The 17,571-nt window shown below is 46.0% G+C and overlaps 1 protein-coding gene across 4 annotated transcripts in view; it reads right to left on the minus strand.

Annotated features, from left to right (window-relative positions):
* col4a6 (collagen, type IV, alpha 6) overlaps positions 1-17,571 on the minus strand; it is a 409,834-nt gene that overhangs the window by 18,351 nt on the left and 373,912 nt on the right. For all 4 annotated transcript variants that reach the window (XM_078412091.1, XM_078412093.1, XM_078412090.1 and 1 more), the window contains 6 exons: positions 11,348-11,419; positions 8,943-9,068; positions 6,633-6,749; positions 5,460-5,621; positions 3,517-3,615; positions 1,761-1,907 (listed from right to left, as the gene is read on the minus strand). In XM_078412091.1, the coding sequence (XP_078268217.1) occupies positions 1,761-1,907; positions 3,517-3,615; positions 5,460-5,621; positions 6,633-6,749; positions 8,943-9,068; positions 11,348-11,419 (723 nt within the window). The remainder of the gene's footprint in view (positions 1-1,760; positions 1,908-3,516; positions 3,616-5,459; positions 5,622-6,632; positions 6,750-8,942; positions 9,069-11,347; positions 11,420-17,571) is intronic.

Genomic DNA, 17,571 nt, shown 5'->3' on the forward strand with positions numbered 1-17,571 from the left:
GCGCCACCTCCTTAAGTACTCTGGGATGCAGACCATCAGGCCCTGGGGATTTATCAGCCTTCAGTCCCATCAGTCTACCCAACACCATTTCCTGCCTAATGTGGATTTCCTTCCGTTCCTCCGTCACCCTAGGATCTCTTGCCACTAGAACATCTGGGAGATTGCTTGTATCTTCCTTAGTGAAGACAGATCCAAAGTACCGGTTCAACTCCTCTGCCATTTCCTTGTTCCCCATAATAAATACCCCGCTTCTGTCTTCAAGGGACCCACAATTTGCCTTGACTACTTTTTTCCTCTTTACATACCTAAAAAAACTTTTACTATCCTCCTTTATATTATTGGCTAGTTTACCCTCGTACCTCATCTTTTCTCCCCGTATTCCCTTCTTAGTCACCTTCTGTTGCTCTTTAAAAGAGTCCCAATCCTCTGGCTTCCCACTCTTCTTTGCTTTGTTGTACTTCTGCTCTTTTATTTTTATGCTGTCCTTGACTTCCCTTGTCAGCCACGGGTGCCTCTTACTCCCCTTGGAATCTTTCCTCCTCTTTGGGATAAATTGATCCTGCAACTTCTGCATTATTCCCAGGTATACCTGCCATTGCTGTTCCACCGTCTTCCCTGCTAGGGCCTCCTTCCAGTCAATTCTGGCCAGCTCCTGCCTCATGCCTCTGTAATCCCCTTTGCTATACTGTAATACTGACACTTCCGATTTTCCCTTCTCCCTCTCAATTTGCAGAGTAAAACTTATCATATTGTGATCACTGCCTCCTAATGGCTCTTTTACCTCGAGTCCCCTTATCAGATCAGGTTCATTACACAACACTAAATCCAGAATTGCCTTCTCCCTAGTAGGCTCCAGCACAAGCTGTTCTAAGAATCCATCTCGGAGACACTCCACAAACTCCCTTTCCTGGGGTCCATTACCAACCTGATTTTCCCAGTCTACCTGCATGTTGAAATCTCCCATAACCACCGTAGCATTACACTTGCGACATGACAATTTTAGCTCCTCATTCAACTTGCACCCTATGTCGAGGCTACTGTTTGGGGGCTGTAGATAACTCCCATTAGGGTCTTTTTACCCTTACAATTCCTCATACCTTTACTGATACTCTACCCATACTGATTGTTAGAGTACCCATAGAGTCACAGAGTGATACAGTGTGGAAACAGGCCCTTCATAGAGTCATATTGTGATACAGTGTGGAAACAGGCCCTTCGGCCCATCTTGCCCACACCGGCCAACATTTCTCAGCTATACTAGTCCCACCTGCCCGTGTTTGGTCCATATCCCTCCAAACCTGACCTATCCCTGTACTTGTCTAACTATTTCTTAAACGTTGGGATAGTCCCACCCTCAACTACCTCCTCTGGCAGCTTGTTCCATACACCCACCACCCTCTGTGTGGAAGAGTTACTCCTCAGATTCCTATTAAATCTTTTCCCCTTCACGTTAAACCTATGTCCTCTGGTCCTCGATTCCCCTACTCTGGGCAAGAGACTCTGTGCATCTACCCGATCTATTCCTCTCATGATTTTATCCACCTCTATCAAGGAATAGAGTCTCAGCCTACTCAACCTCTCCCTATGGCTCACACCCTCGAGTCCTGGCAACATCCTCATTAACAGGATTTATGTGGATCTGTACAATGGTCACCGTGGACGAGGTGGGTCTAAGGGTCAGTTTCTGCGCTCTGTGGCACTATCACTCTAATGAAGTTACGGTATTGTTATTTGTCGCATCGCCCGGTTGGCCCACGTACCTGGATATCCTTCATGACCAGGGCCACCGCTGTCCCCTCGAGGTCCAGGTGGTCCATTATATCCTGCTCTACCTTCCTCACCTGGAAGCGGGATATAGTCTATATTTTCTGTTGGTGGGCCTGGTACGCCCATTCGTCCTGGGAAGCCTACATGGACCATAGAAATTAACAAGGAAAGAGAATAACTAGATATATACACATTAAAATGTTAAAAGAGTATTCTCATACCATAATAAAGCAGGAACAAGTAGAAGCACTTGGCCCTCTTGTGTCAGAAAGAACTGCAGATGCTGGTTTAAATCGAAGGTAGACACAAAATGCTGGAGTAACTCAGCGGGACAGGCAGCATCTCTGGGAGAAGGAATGGGCGGCGTTTCAGGGCGAGACCCTTCTTCAGACTCAAGAAGGGTCGCGTCCCGAAACGTCACCCATGCCTTCTCTCCAGAGATGCTGCCTGTCCTGCTGAGTTACTCCAGCATTTTATGTCTACCCACTTGGTTCTCTTGCTCGGTAAGATCACGATGAACCACAACAATACTGCTTTCCTGCTGGAATCCAATATTCCCTCCGAGCCTGCTCATAAACTGAGCATTTGGAACAGCTTGCAACATTTGCAACACTGGTTACTGAATTGTAAGGATTCACAAACTTCTGAGGGATCGAATTTCTCCACACTTCAGTTCAAACATGGTATCCTGGCAAAATGGAGTGCTGGAGTAACTCACCGGGTTAGGCAGCATCTCTGGAGAACATGGATAGGTGATGATCATAAGTCAAAGGAACAGAAATATGCCATTTGGCCCATCGAGTCTGCTCCACCATTCAATCATGGCTGATCCATCTTTCCCTCTCAACCTCATTCTCCTTCTACCTCCCCATAACCCCTGACCCTCGTACTAATCCAGAACCTGTCAATCTCTGCTTTAAAAATACCCTAAGCCTTGGCCTCCACAACTGTCTGTGGCAATGAATTCCACAGATTCACCACCCTCTCACCAAAGAAATTCCTCCTTATCTCCTTTCTAAAGGGTCGTCCTTTTATACTGAAGCTGTGCCCTCTGGTCCTAGACTTTCCCACCAGTGGAAACATCCTCTCCACATCCACTCTATCTAGGCCTTTCACTATTCTGTACATTTCAATGCGGTCCACCCTCCTCTTTCAAAACTCCAGTGAGTACAGGCCCAGTGCCATCAAACACTTTTCATACGTTAACCCAACCATCCATAGAAACTCTTGTCTCGTCCAACTCTGACCCAGAAGAGATCCCAATGGTCTATAAATCTGAACCAATATTCCTACTTTTTTTTGTATCAGAATGCAAAGCCATTGTAACAATTTACTTTTTTACTGTGAACAGTTTTGTGGCCTTGTTACTAATATCCACCTGTAATCAATTGATGTAAAACCTACAATTATTTTGAAATAGAATACAAATAATGACACGCACAAAAAGCTGGAGTAACTCAGCGGATCAGACAGCATCTCTGGAGAAAAGTGAGAGGCAATGTTTTGGGAAGAAGGGTCTGGACCCGAAACGTCACCAATTCCTTCTGTCCAGAGATGCTGCCTGTCCCGCTGAGCTACTCCAGATTTTTGTGTCCATCTTCGGTTTGAACCTGCATCTGCAGTTCCTTCCTGCACAAATAATATTGTTCAACTGTTGAATTTCTTGTGACATTTTTTAAATTTGCTGCATGATACATTAGTCGAGGCAGCTAATTCCAGCAAGAAAAAGAGTGCTGTAATATGTGGTACCTTTAGCACCAGGGTCCCCTCCAGCACCTGGATACCCTGGGTCCCCAGGAGGACCATCAGTGCCTGGAAACCCAATCCTGCCTGGATCAGCCCTTTCACCTGAAAAAAAGAGTTAATTACCTTATGTTTGAAAGTAGATTTATTAGAAACATAGAAACATAGAGAATAGGCGCAGGAGTAGGCCATTCAGTCCTTCGAGTAAGCCTCGCCACTCAATATGATCATGGCTGATCATCCACAATCAGTGCCCCGTTCCTGCCTTCTCCCCATATCCCTTGATTCCGTAAGCCCTAAGAACTCTATCTCTATCTTGAAAATATCCTGGGAATTGGCCTCCACTGCCTTCTGTGGCAGGGAATTCCACAGATTCACAACTCTCTGGGTGAAAAAGATTTTCCTCATCTAAGCCCTAAATGGCCTATCCCCTTATTCTTGAACTGTGACCCTTGGTTCTGGACTCCCCCAACATCGGAAACATGTTTCCTGCATCTAGCCTTTCCAATCCCTTAAGAATTGTATCTGTTTCTATAAGATCCCCTCTCATCCTTCTAAATTCCAGTGAATACAAGCCCAGTCGATCCATTCTTTCATCATATGTCAGTCCCGCCAGACCGGGAATTAACCTGGTGAACCTACGCCGCACTCCCTCAATAGCAATAATGTCCTTCCTCAAATTAGCAGACCACCAAAGTAGCTAATCTCACATTTATCCATATTATACTGCATCCGCCATGCATCTGCCCACTCACACAACCTGTCCAATTCACCCTGCATCTTCATAGCATCCTCATCGCAGCTCACACAGCCACCCAGCTTTGTGTCATCCACAAATTTGAAGATGTTACATTTAATTATCACATCTAAATTGTTAACATATATTGAAAAAACAACTGGGGTCCCAGCAACGAGCCTTGCGACACCCCACTAGTCACTGCCTGCCATTCTGAAAGGGACACTTTGCTTCCTGTCTGCCAACCAGTTCTCTATCCTGTCCTGATAATTGAGCTGTGATGGTTATTGGGAGTAATAATGAGACTGGGATGTACATCATGAATGGTTGGAAGCTGGGGGGGAGCTTTGTGGAATAGAGAGACCCAGGTGTACAAGTCTTACGATCATGAAAGGGGGCAGCACAAGTAGGTAACGTGGTCAAGAAGACAGAGAGATACCGGCCTTCATTCGTTGGATCATAGAACGGGGAGGTTACGGTTCAATTTTATTTTAATAATGGTGAGGCCTCAGGTGTAGTATTGCATGCAGTTCTGGTCACCACACGAAAGGAAAGATCTGATAGCACTGGAGGATAGTTGAGGAAATGCACCAAGCTGCTACGGTCAAGCAAGCGCCTCCGCTGTCACGCTGTGAAAACTAAGAGGATGAGACAGAGTTTCTTCCCACAGGCCATCAGGACTGTTAACTATTATAACTCCAGGGACTAAATTTTGTCTTCTCTGTATTAAGTGTATTTCTATGCTGTAACTGTAATCCTTTTTTTTTGCACAATCCGCAGGCATTGCCACTTTCATTTCACTGCACATCGTGTATGTGCATGTGACAAATAAACTTGACTTGACTTGACTTGAAGATGTTGCCTGGGATGGAGTGTTGCAGTTATGAGAAGGGGCTGGAGAGGCTCGGTCTGTTTTCTCTGGAGCGGTGGAGGTTAAGATGGTACATGAGTGGGGTGTATAAAATTATAAGGGGGAGAGGGTCATCGTCATAGAGTGGTATGGCATGGAAAAAGGTCCTTCAGCCCAACACGTCCCAGCTACACTAGTCCCACCTGCCTGCATTTGGCCCGTATCCCTCCAAGCCTGTCGTATCATGTATGGATATCTATAAGGAAGTACATAAACTGGGAGCAGATACTATAATGTAAATATTTAATCCCCTGTGGACACTGAAGCACCAAATTGAACAAGAAGTCGTGGTCCAGTGGTTACCCTTCTGTCCTGGAGAGCCTGGATATCCTGGGCTTCCAGAAGGTCCAATATTTCCGCGCATTCCTGGTGGTCCTGGGCGGCCAGGGAAACCGGGGTCACCAGCAACTCCACGTTCAAATTGGAAACCAGGTGGGCCTGGAGGGCCAGGTGGGCCTGGAGGACCTGCAGAATAAAACAACATCTCATTTAGCCCACATGAGGATTTGAGTAAAGAGGTCCTTCTGCAGTTGTACAGGGCCCTGGTGAGACCGCACCTGGAGTATTGTGTGCTCCACACAGACAGCCCCCAAGGTCAGGACTGAGGCTGGGTTTTTGGCACCCCCAGGTTAGCTGCACACTGTGCCACCCTAACAGATCTGCTGGATTGTTTTAATGGGAAAAGTGCAGTTTCAATCAGCTAACAAGTGATAGGAGTAGAATTGGGCCATTCGGCCCATCGAGTCTACTCCACCATTCAAACATGGCTGATCTCTGTGTCCTCATCCCATTTTCCTGCCTTCTCCCCAGAACCCTTGGCACCCATTCTAATCAAGAATTTGTCTATCTCTGCCTTAAAAATATCCACTGGCTGGGCCTCCACAGCCCTCTGTGGCAATGAGTTCCACAGATTAACTCCCCTCTGACTAAAGAAGTTCCTCCTCACCTCCTTTCTGAAAGAGCTCCTTTTAATTCTGAGGCTGTGACCTCTGGTCCTAGACTCTCCCACCAGTGGAAACATCTTCTCCACATCCACTCTATCTATGCCTTTCATTATCCTGTACGTTTCAATGAGGTCTCCCCTCAACCTTCTAAACTCCAGCGAGTACAGGCCCAGTGCTGTCAAATGTTTATCATGTGCTAACCTATTCCTGGAATCATTCTTGTGAACCTCCTCTGGACCCTCTCCAGAGCCAGCACATCCTTCCTCAGATATGGAGCCCAAATTTGCTCACAGTGCTCCAAAAGTGGCCTGGCCAGCGCCTTCTGGAGCCTCAGCATTACATCTATACACCTCTAACACACACAAGTAAAAACCAATGCACAATCAAAATGGATGATTCCAATCAAAGTTAAATTAATTCTAATGAGATTAAGGAAGGACACAAATTGCAACATTCAAAATTGCCAACTAATGACGGTACACATTCTCGTTGAAGCAGAGAGCAGAGATTTTGCAACAAGAGGAAACCATACCTGATTCACCATCATAGCCTGGTCGACCGATATCACCTGGTCTCCCGGGATTTAGTGAAGTAGTAGAGTGACCTGGAAGGCCTGGCTTCCCTGGAAGACCCAGAGGCCCACCACGACCTAAAGAAGCAGCAAATGGTCACTCCATCAATGAAACTTGAAAGCAAACCATTTTGTTTGTCTGTGTATAATCAACTTCGGTCTTACTTTTCAGCCAACATTCCGCTGGAAACTTCCGCTCAGTCCACCTCAACCTACATGGTCCCCATGTTGCTAAAATCTTTAACCCCTCTCCCATTCCCACACTGACCTTTCTGTCTTGGGTCTCCTCCAGACTGAGGTCAAACACAAGTTGGAGGAGCAGCACCTCATATTTTGCTTGGGCAGCTTACATCCCAGCTCCAAGTTCAACCCTCGCTTTCCCTCTCTCTCCATCCCTCCCCCATCCTAGTTCCCCGACCAGTCTGACTGTCCTCCTGATTATATTTCACCTTGTATGCCTGATTGTCACCTTCCCCTAGTTAACAATAATATATTCTCCATCTTCCTTGATTTCCATCCCTTTGATCTCTCGTTTTCACACCTTACCCTTCCATATTTCGATGTCTCCCTTTCCCCCGGCTCTCAGTCTGAAGAAGGGCCTCGACCCGAAACGTCACCCATTCCGTCTCTCCAGAGATGCTGCCTGACCCGCTGAGTTACTCCAACATTCTGTGTCTATCCCCAATCTAATCTGGCTACACACGAGAGTTGATGTTGGCGTGCCTGCCCACTGCCATGACACCAATGGTTTGACCCAGGGAGTAGTGACAGATTCCGATGCTCAGTCATTGTTAAGCTGCACCTCCTGCTCTGCTCTCTCTCTCTTCTCAGCAGCAAAGCAGGAGCATGGGGTTTCAGGAGGTCCCATCTAATGCTGAAGGTGTCGAGCACTTAGTCTTAAGCATTTGACCGGGTCAGAAACTAACCAAGCTACCAGTTCAATCATTTGCAGATACAAGGAACTGCAGATCCTGGTTTACAAACAAATGACGCAAAGTGCTGAAGTTGCTTGGCGAGTCAGGCAGCATCTCAGGCAGGTGCAGGAAGGAACCGCAGATGCTGGTTTACATCGAAGATAGACACAGAATGCTGGAGTAACTCAGCAGGTCAGGCAGCATCTCAGGCAAGTGCAGGAAGGAACCGCAGATGCTGGTTTACGTCGAAGATAGACACAGAATGCTGGAGTAACTCAGCAGGTCAGGCAGCACCTATCCCTTATCTCCAGAGACGCTGCCTGACAGCTGATTTACTCAAGCAACTTGTGTCTATCAGCAGCTTCCTGTTGTAGGTAGATGAGACTAGGTCAGAGAAAGTGGTCGGCGTGGACTGGTAGGGCCGAACGGGCCTGTTTCCGTGCTGTAATTGTTATATGGTTATATGGCTTCTTCTGACTCTGGTAGTCCCACAATGAAATTGTTCCCCTCACTTGTACATTCCATGGCTGGGAGATGGCCACCATAGGATGACACAGATCAAGGGTTCCCAACCTGTGGTAAATTTACCCCCAGGGGATAAATGTTGCCTACCATTATTGTTATTTGAACTTAAAATAATAATGCTAAAAACAGTATTTGTCGGTTGCTTTATTATGGTAGAAGTGTAAACTCAAATTACTGAACAAAACAGGGTGGGGGTAAATTTACTTTCGAAAAGTTATCAGGGGTAAATGGGACGAAAACGTTTGGGAACCCCTGACAGATTATTAAACAGTCAACTATTGGATTGGGCTGGATCAGATTAAATGAAGCTGGCTACGGTTGGGTGGGATTGGGTCAGATTAGGTATAGAAAATATTGTAAGTAATAGACATTAATAAAAAATAACAATTGTAGATTCTGGAAACCAAAATAAAACAGAACACTGTGGAAATACTTAACATCGTGGACAGAGAACCAGAGTTAAAGATTAAGGTCAAAGACCCATCATCCAAAATATTATGTATACTACATTGAGTTTCCAATGAATGCCATTGGGTAGGGTTTTCAATTTATACCCAAGAAATTCTCAAGTTCATGTACAAATTGCTGGAAGAATTCCATGGGTTAAGCAGTATCTGTGAAGGCAAAAGGTATAAGTTGACATTTTGTGTCGAGAAGCCAATCTTCCATCTACACCTTTTGTCTCCACGGAGATTGCTTGAACAATTGCATTGTTCCATCAATCTGTTTAACTTCTAGTCTTCAGCACCAGTGGTCTTCAGGTTGCCTGGTCTACTGTGGCACAAGATCCCGCAGGGCTAATGAACAAATTGCAGTCAGTTTTCCCAATTACCTGGATCTCCTCGAAGTCCTTTTGGTCCTGGATATCCCGGTGATCCTGTTCCAGTGCCTGGTGTTCCGCGTTCACCCTTGTAGCCGGGTGGGCCTTGAGTTCCGGGTAATCCGGGCAGAATAATGCCTGAACAGGTGAACATGGAGAGGTCATTGCCCATTCAAGTGGATGCAATGGCTGGGAATTTCCTCAGTTGTCCCAGTTCCTGCACCACAGATTTTCCAGATGTGGGGTTGGAAACCGCTGAGGAAATTGCCAGCCAGTAATTCCAGCTAAAGCTATCAGAATTTCCACACCGACCTACCCCATATTTATTTTGTGTCTTCAAAACATAAGTTCTGTTCAGTTTAGTTTCTTGTCACGTGTACCGAGGTACAGTGAAAAGCTTAAAAACGCTGATAAAACAGTCAGCGGAAAGACAATACATGATTACAATCGAGCCATTCACAGATACATGATAAAAGGAATAAAGTGAATAACGAAAAGCCAGCAAAGTCCGATCACAGATAGTCCGAGGGTTTCCAATGAGGTAGATAGTAGTTCAGCACTGCTCTCTGGTTGTGGTAGGATGATTCAATTGCCTGATAACAGCTGGGAAGAAACTGTCCCTAAATCTGGAGGTGTGCGTTCTGTACCTTTTGCCTGATGGGAGAGGGGAGAAGAGAGAGTACCCAGGGTGCGACTAGTCCTTAATTATGCTGCTGGCCTTGCTGAGGCAGCGTGAGGTGTAGATGGGCTGCAAATCATGATAAATACAGAGCCTTCGCAAGTTACAATAGGCTCGTATTCCCAAGAACATTTTGTAACTCTGGAAGGTGGCCAGTATATCAAGGTGGCAATATACAGTATTTAAATAAAAGCATAGGTCAGCCAAGTGTATAGTTAAACCAGGGCCTTTGAGTTGAGATTTCCCTGCAAGAGATGTTGAAATTGTCACAAACAGAGTTCCCATCGGGCACAAGATTCCTGCAGCCCCACAGTGACAAACCCACAGTCTCCCACACCCTAAGTCGTGTGCAGAAGTCCTATGTACATTTGTGCATAACCTGGGTGTTCATGAGCCTAGGGATGGCCAGTACGTGAGAACTGAGAGAGGCCCACTACATCTTCTGAATAAAACAATTGGATTTTAATCCAGACATGTCAGAGTAGGTTTCTACTTTTAATTTGTTCACCGAAAACAGACATCAGCAGAATGGCCGGCATTTATTATCTACTCACTCGTTGAAATGTGGAGGTACGCCGGCATGACCTCTTCAACTCTCACCAACGTCTACAGATGCATTTTATCAGGATGCATCTCAGCTTGGTTTGGGAACAGCTCCATCCAAGACCGCAAGAAATTGCAGCGAATTGTGGACGCAGCCCAGACCATCACACAAACCAACCTCCCCTCCATTGACTCCATCGACACCTCACGCTGCCTCGGCAAGACCAGCAGCCCAGACCATCACACAAACCAACCTCCCTTCCATTGACTCCATCGACACCTCACGCTGCCTCGGCAAGGCCAGCAGCAGATTCAAGGATGAGTCATGCTCAGTCACTCCCTCTTCTCCCCTCTCCCCTCAGGCAAAAGATAGAGATGTGTGAAAACACACACCTCCAGATTCAGGGATAGTTTCTTCCCAGCAGTTTTTTTTGTCTTCCATCTCAGTGAAGAATGTGGAGGAGTCATTGTGGTGGATGTTCATGTTAAAATGTATTTTGTGTGTTTTGTTGCTTTTTATTGGTGTGACTGTACGGCAAATCAAATTCCTCGTATGTTACAAAACATACTTGGCTAATAAAGTATGATTATGATTATAATTACTATGATTATGATTATGATTAGTGGAAGATTAATGGGACCAAGGCGAGAAAACTATCAAGGGAAATGTTATTGCCCTCTAGGTTCTGCCAGATCAGCTGGGTTTTATCCTAAGGTCTTATCTGCATTAAAATGATATCTTCCTGTTGGTATGACAACTCTTTGCACTTCACTCACAGGTCTTTCACAGAAGTACACCTGATCCCGGTAAAAGGATCAAGTAACAGTTTAGTGCCCCAATTCCCAACAGAATTTAACATTGCATGGCACGGTGGCGCAGCGGTAGAGTTGCTGCCTTACAGCGCCAGAGACCCGGGCTCGATTCCGACTGCAGGTGCTGTCTGTACGGGGTTTGTACGTTCTCCCCGTGACCTGTGTGGGTTTTCTACGAAATCGGTTTCCTCTCATACGCCAAAGATGCACAGGTGTGTAGGTTAATTAACTTGGTATAAAAGTACAAATGTAAAATAGTCCCGAGTGTGTGTAGGATTAAGTGAATGTGCAGGGATCGCTGGTCGGTGTGGACTTGGTGGGCTGAAAGGCCAGTTCCCGCGCTGTATCTCGAAACTAAACTAAAGCTGCTATTAATAAATACCTGGTGTTCCATGTGGGCCCTTAGGGCCAGACAACCCATTCAAACCATCCAGCCCCGAAGATCCTGGGAGTCCTGGTGGAATAAACACAAATCATTCTTCGTGACCAATGTAACCTATAGATAACATTCAGAATCTCACTGAGAAGAGAGATCATATGTTGCTTTGATGGCAGTGAAGTCACTTTAAAAGAGTTTAAATAGCTCAGTTAATTATCGGAGATATTCAACATCTTTAAACTGGAAGGAAAAAAAACTGCAAATACTGGGTTGAATCGAAGGTGGACACAAAATGCTGGAGTAACTCAGCGGGTCAGGAAGCATCTCTGGAGAGAAGGAATGGGTGACGTTTCGGGTCGAGACCCTTCTTCGGACATCAGGAGATCCCGGGTCTCTGGCGCTGTAAGGCAGCAACTCTACCGCCGCGCCACCGTGCCACACAATGTTAATCATCCAATGTCTGAAGAAGGGTCTCGACCTGAAACGTCGCCCATTCCTTCTCTACCAAGATGCTGCTTGACCCACTGAGTTGCTCCAGCATTTTGTGTCTATCTTTAAACTGGATCCTGCTTCCCATGACAATGAGGGTCAGGGGGAGGAAAGAAAGGAAGGAGGAGCAGGTTGGATATCACCATTACATCAAGGCAGAGTGGAATGTTTACAATGGACACTGCAGAGGGGTGCTGCAGGTGATGGACCTGGCAGAGGGGTGCTGCAGGTGATGGACCTGGCAGAGGGGCCATGCAAGTGATGGACCTGGCAGAGGGGCGCTGGACCCTGCAGAGGGGCGCTGGACCCTGCAGAGGGGCGCTGGACCCTGCAGAGGGGGGCTGGACCCTGCAGAGGGGCGCTGGACCCTGCAGAGGGGGGCTGGACCCTGCAGAGGGGGGCTGGACCCTGCAGAGGGGGGCTGGACCCTGCAGAGGGGCGATGCAGGTAATTTTAGGAGGAAAGGAAACATTGAGTAAAATACGAGGTGAATTGTTTGTAAGATCAGGAAGGAGGACAAATGGATCAAACTAATCTTTCGTAAAGAGACACAGAATGCTGGAGTAACTCAGCGGGACAGGCAGCATCTCTGGAGAGAAGGAATGGGTGACGTTTCGGGTCGAGACCCTTCTTCAATCTTTTGTATCAAGGAATAAAAGCAGGAGCCGGCCATTAGGAGACTTTCAAGCTCCATGTTCAAGAGGAATATGGCTAATCTTTTATCTCAGCGCTGCCTTCCTGTACTAATCCCAAAAACCTTTCATTCCCTTAATAGCTAACAATCCATCAGTCCCTTTAGAATCATAGAGTCACAGAGTGATACAGTGTGGAAACAGGCCCTTCATAGAGTCACAGAGTGATACAGTGTGGAAACAGGCCCCTCATAGAGTCACAGAGTGATACAGTGTGGAAACCGGCCCTTCGGCTCAATTCGCCCACACCGGCCAACAATGTCCCAGCTACCCTAGCCCCACTTGCCTGCACTTGGTCCATAACCCTCCAAACTTGTCCTATCCATGTACCTAACCAACTGTTTCTGAAACGATGGGATAGTCCCAGCCTCAATTACCTCCTCTGGCAGCTTGTTCCATACACCCACCACCCTCTGTGTGAAAAAGTTACTCCTCAGATTCCTATTAAATCTTTTCCCCTTCACCTTAAACCTATGTCCTCTGGTCCTCAATTCCCCTACTCTGGGTCAAAGACTCTGTGCATCTACCCGATCTATTCCTCTCATGATTTTGTACACCTCTATAACATCTCCCCTCATCCTCCTGCATGGAATAGAGACCCAGCCTGCTCAACCTCTCCCTATAGCTCACACCCTCTAGTCCTGGCAACATCCTCGTAAATCTTTTCTGAACCCTTTCAAGCTTGACAATATTGTTTCTATAACATGGTGCCCAGAACTGAACACAGTGCTCTGAACATACTTCTTTGACTATACTGAGCACCTGGGCCCCCATGGTTCTTCAAGGTAAGGAATTCCAAAGACCCACTTTCCTCTGGATGAAGAGATTGCTCATCACTTTATTCCTGAACAAGCTCCTCATTACAGGTACCCCAATCAGGAAACATACCCCTACGTCAAGCATTACTGGAATTTTGTGTGCTTCACTGATATCACTTCTCATTTGCGATTGGCACAATGCAGTATGCTTAAACTCATCTACAGAGAAACATAGAAAATAGGTGCAGGAGGAGGCCATTTGGCCCTTCGAGCCAGCACCGCTATTCATTGTGATCATGGCTGATCATCCACAATCAGTAACCCGTGCCTGCCTTCTCCCCATATCCCTTGATTCCGCTAGCCCCTAGAGCTCTATCTAACTCTCTTTTAAATTCATCCAGTGAATTGGCCTCCACTGCCCTTTGTGGCCGAGAATTCCACAAATCCACACCTCTCTGGGTGAAAAAGTTTTATCTCACCTCAGTTTTAAATGGCTTCCCCTTTATTCTTAGACTGTGGCCCCTGGTTCTGGGCTCCCCCAACATTGGGAACATTTTTCCTGCATCTAGCAATGGGAACATTCTCCCATCCAAGGAGTCATCCTGATAAACCCATATTGCTCTCCTTTGATTGCAAGTATGTTCTTCCTTTTGTGGGGAGATTAGGTCAGCACACTATAATTTGGAAGTGGTACCAGCCGGGAGCTACACAGTGGTAATAAGCCATAATTTCTTAACAAACATTCATGCATTTCGAACATAGGACATAGAAAGGTATAGCTCAGGTACAAGCCTTTCAGCCCACGATATCCACAAACACCACGCCGTTAAATTCATCTCCTCTGCCTGTACATGATCAATATCCCTCCGTTCCCTGCATATCCATGTGCCTATCTGCCCCCACCACCAACCCTGGCGGCACGTTCTAGGCCCCAGTACTCTCAGAGAAAGAACTTGCCCCACACATTTGCTCCTCTCACCTTCAAGCTGTGCCCTCTAGTCTTTGACATTTCCATGCTGGGGAAAAAGGTTCTGACTGTTTACCCTACCTATGTTTCTCATAATTCTATATACTTCAATCAGGTCTCCCCTCAGCCTCCAACACTCCAGAGAAAACAATTCCAGTCTGTCCAACTCTCTTTATAGCTAATACACTCTAATCCAGACAGTATTCTGGGCAAACCTTTGTGCACCCTCACCAAAGCCTCCACAACCACTTGTAAATGGGTGACCAAACTGCACACAATATTCCAAATGTAGTCTAAACAAAGTCCTATAAGGTTGCAAAATGGTTTGCCAACTCTTAGACCAAAGTATTATTTGCCTCCCCGATTAGTGTGTCTTCATAATAACTTTCAAAAATGCCAGCCAGGTTCTTCCAAACAGCAATATTTCTATTCCACTCATGTTCAAAAGTTCGAGGAGCAGAATAATGTCATTCGGCCCATCAGGCCTACTCCACCATTCAATCATGGCTGATCTATCTTTCCCTCTGAACCCCATTCTCCTGCCTTCATCCTACAACCCCTGATGCTCTTAATAATAGAAAATCTGTCCATCCATTGACTTGGCCTTCACAGCCATTTGTGGCTATGGATTCCACAGATTCACCACCCTCTGACTAAAGAAATCCCTTCTCATCTCCTTTCTTAAGATTTTAGATTTAGATTTAGATTCTACAGCGCGGAAACAGGTCCTTTTGGCCCACCAAGTCCGTGCTGCCCAGCGATCCCCGCACATTAACACTATCCTACACACACCAGGGACAATTTTTACATTTTTACCCAGTCAATTAACCTACAATTAAGGTATGTCTTTTTATTCTGAGGCTATGACCGGTAGTCCTAGGCTCTCCCACTGGTGGAAACATTCTGTCCACATCCATTCGCTCCACATCCACTATTCTGTAAGGTTCAATGAGGTCCCCCCTCATCCTTCTAAACTCCAGTGAGTACAAACACTCATCATATGTTAACCCAATCTCTCCTGCTTTCATGCTTTGTTTATTGTTCTGTTCTCAAGTTCGAGTGTTAAATCTACTTGGTCTGGTGAAGCGGCAGTTGCAATTTTAATGGTTCGATTGATAAAATTTCAGAACCTCTCGACAATGCACAGCAAAGATATCATTGGACTTTCCTTCTTCACTGAAACACTGTGCAAGCTGCAAATGCATTGTCTAAATATCTTATCTTGAAACACAAAAATAATAGCCTGGTTCATTTATATAATCACACAAATGTCATACCTCATCTCATTGCTCAAGATGGGATGGAGGATGTGCTACTGCAGAACAAATGAAACTTTACCAACTTGGCAAATATCAGTTGCACAGATGTGTGCTAATGAGAGAATCATCTCACTTTAGTCCAGATTAAAGCAGAGATAGATAGATATTGATGAATTGAATTGAATTGACTATTTTATTATCACATGTGGCAAGTCACAGTGAAATTCTTTGCTTGCATACTCAAGGTATGCAAATAGTCCTCCATAAAGGGCACCTAACAAAGTCACAAATCCCCCCCCCCCACGCCAGTTCCCCTTGTTCACCCCCCCCTCCCCCCTCCCTCAAGGTGGCTCCCCTTGCTGGGTCCTCCATTGTTTGATGCTTGATTAGTTTGGGGTCTGGGGTTATGGGGAGAAAGTCGGAGAATGGGGTTAGGAGGGAGAGATAGATCAGCCACGATTGAATGGCGGAGTAGACCTGGGGCCAAATGGCCTAATTCTGCTCCGATCACTTATGACCTTATGACCTTATGACAAGATAAAATACCTTGTTTTCGGCTTTATCAGAGCAGAAATAAATGGAGGAGAAATGTTACATCATTCTCTCTCACACAATGGCCCTGTTATGCTGCCACAGCGAGACTTGATAAGATTTAACCTGAAATTTGAGAAGGAGAAGATGAAATCGGATATGGTAGCACGGTAGCGCAGCGGTAGAGTTGCTGCTTTACAGCGAATGCAGCGCCGGAGACTCAGGTTCGATCCTGACTACGGGTGCTGCACTGTAAGGAGTTTGTACGTTCTCCCCGTGACCTGCGTGGGTTTTCTCCGAGATCTTCGGTTTCCTCCCACACTCCAAAGACGTACAGGTATGTAGGTTAATTGGCTGGGTAAATGTAAAAATTGTCCCTAGTGGGTGTAGGATAGTGTTAATGTGTGGGGATCACTGGGCGGCACGGACTTGGAGGGCCGAAAAGGCCTGTTTCCGGCTGTATGTATATGATATGATGATATGATATGACAGTATTACTGCTGAGCAAAGGGGACTACAGAGGCATGAGGGGCCAAAGTTGACTGGAAAGGGACCCTAGCAGGAATGACAGTGGAACAGCAATGGCAGGCATTTCTGGGAATAATTCAGAAAATGCAGGATCTTTTCATTCCAAAGAGGAAGAAAGATTCTAGGGGAAGAATGAAGCAACTGTGACTGACAATGGAAGTCAAGGACAGTATAAAACTAAAAGGGAATGCATATAACATAGCAAAGATTAGTGGGAAGCCAGAGGATTGGGAAGCTTTTATAGAACAACAGAAGGTAACTAAAAAGACAATTTAGGGAGAAAAGATGAAATGCAAAGGTAAGCTAGCTAATAATATAAAAGAGGATGGCAAGTTTCTTCAATTATTTAAAGAGCAAGAAAGAGGCAAGAGTGGACGTTGGACCACTGGAGACTGATGCAGGAGAAGTGATAATGGGGAATAGAGAAATGGCAGAGGTGTTGAATAACCTTTTTGCATCAGTCTAGAGAGTCAGGGGGTGGGAGTTAGTCGGGTGGCTATCACTGGGGTGCTTGGGAAGCTGAAAGGGTTGAAGGTGGATAAGTCACCTGGACCGGATGGACTGCACCCTAGGGTTCTGGAAGTGGTGGCGTTAGAGATTGTGGAGGCATTGATAGTGATATTTAAAGAATCATGAGAGTTAGGAGTGGTTCCAGACAATTGGCAAATTGCCAATATTACCCTGCTGCACAAGAAGGGAGCTTTGGCTTTCTGCTGCACTCCAAAGACGTACAGGTTTGTGGGCTAATTCGCTTGGTAAAATTATAAATTGTCCCTAGTGTGTGTAGGATAGCGTTAGTGTGCGGGGATCGCGGGTCTGCGAAGACTCGGTGGGCCGAAGGGCCTGTTTCTGTGCTGTATCTGCTAGATTAAACTACACTAAACTAACCAAATATTACTAGGGGGGAAATTATCAACAGACTCCTTGTCCAAAACCTATGTGCATGCGTCTGGAGAGAAGCGATGGATGACTATTTCACACTGCCACAGTATCTCGGTCAGAC

Source organism: Rhinoraja longicauda, chromosome 15, assembly GCF_053455715.1.
Source record: "Rhinoraja longicauda isolate Sanriku21f chromosome 15, sRhiLon1.1, whole genome shotgun sequence".
NCBI lineage: Eukaryota > Metazoa > Chordata > Chondrichthyes > Rajiformes > Arhynchobatidae > Rhinoraja > Rhinoraja longicauda.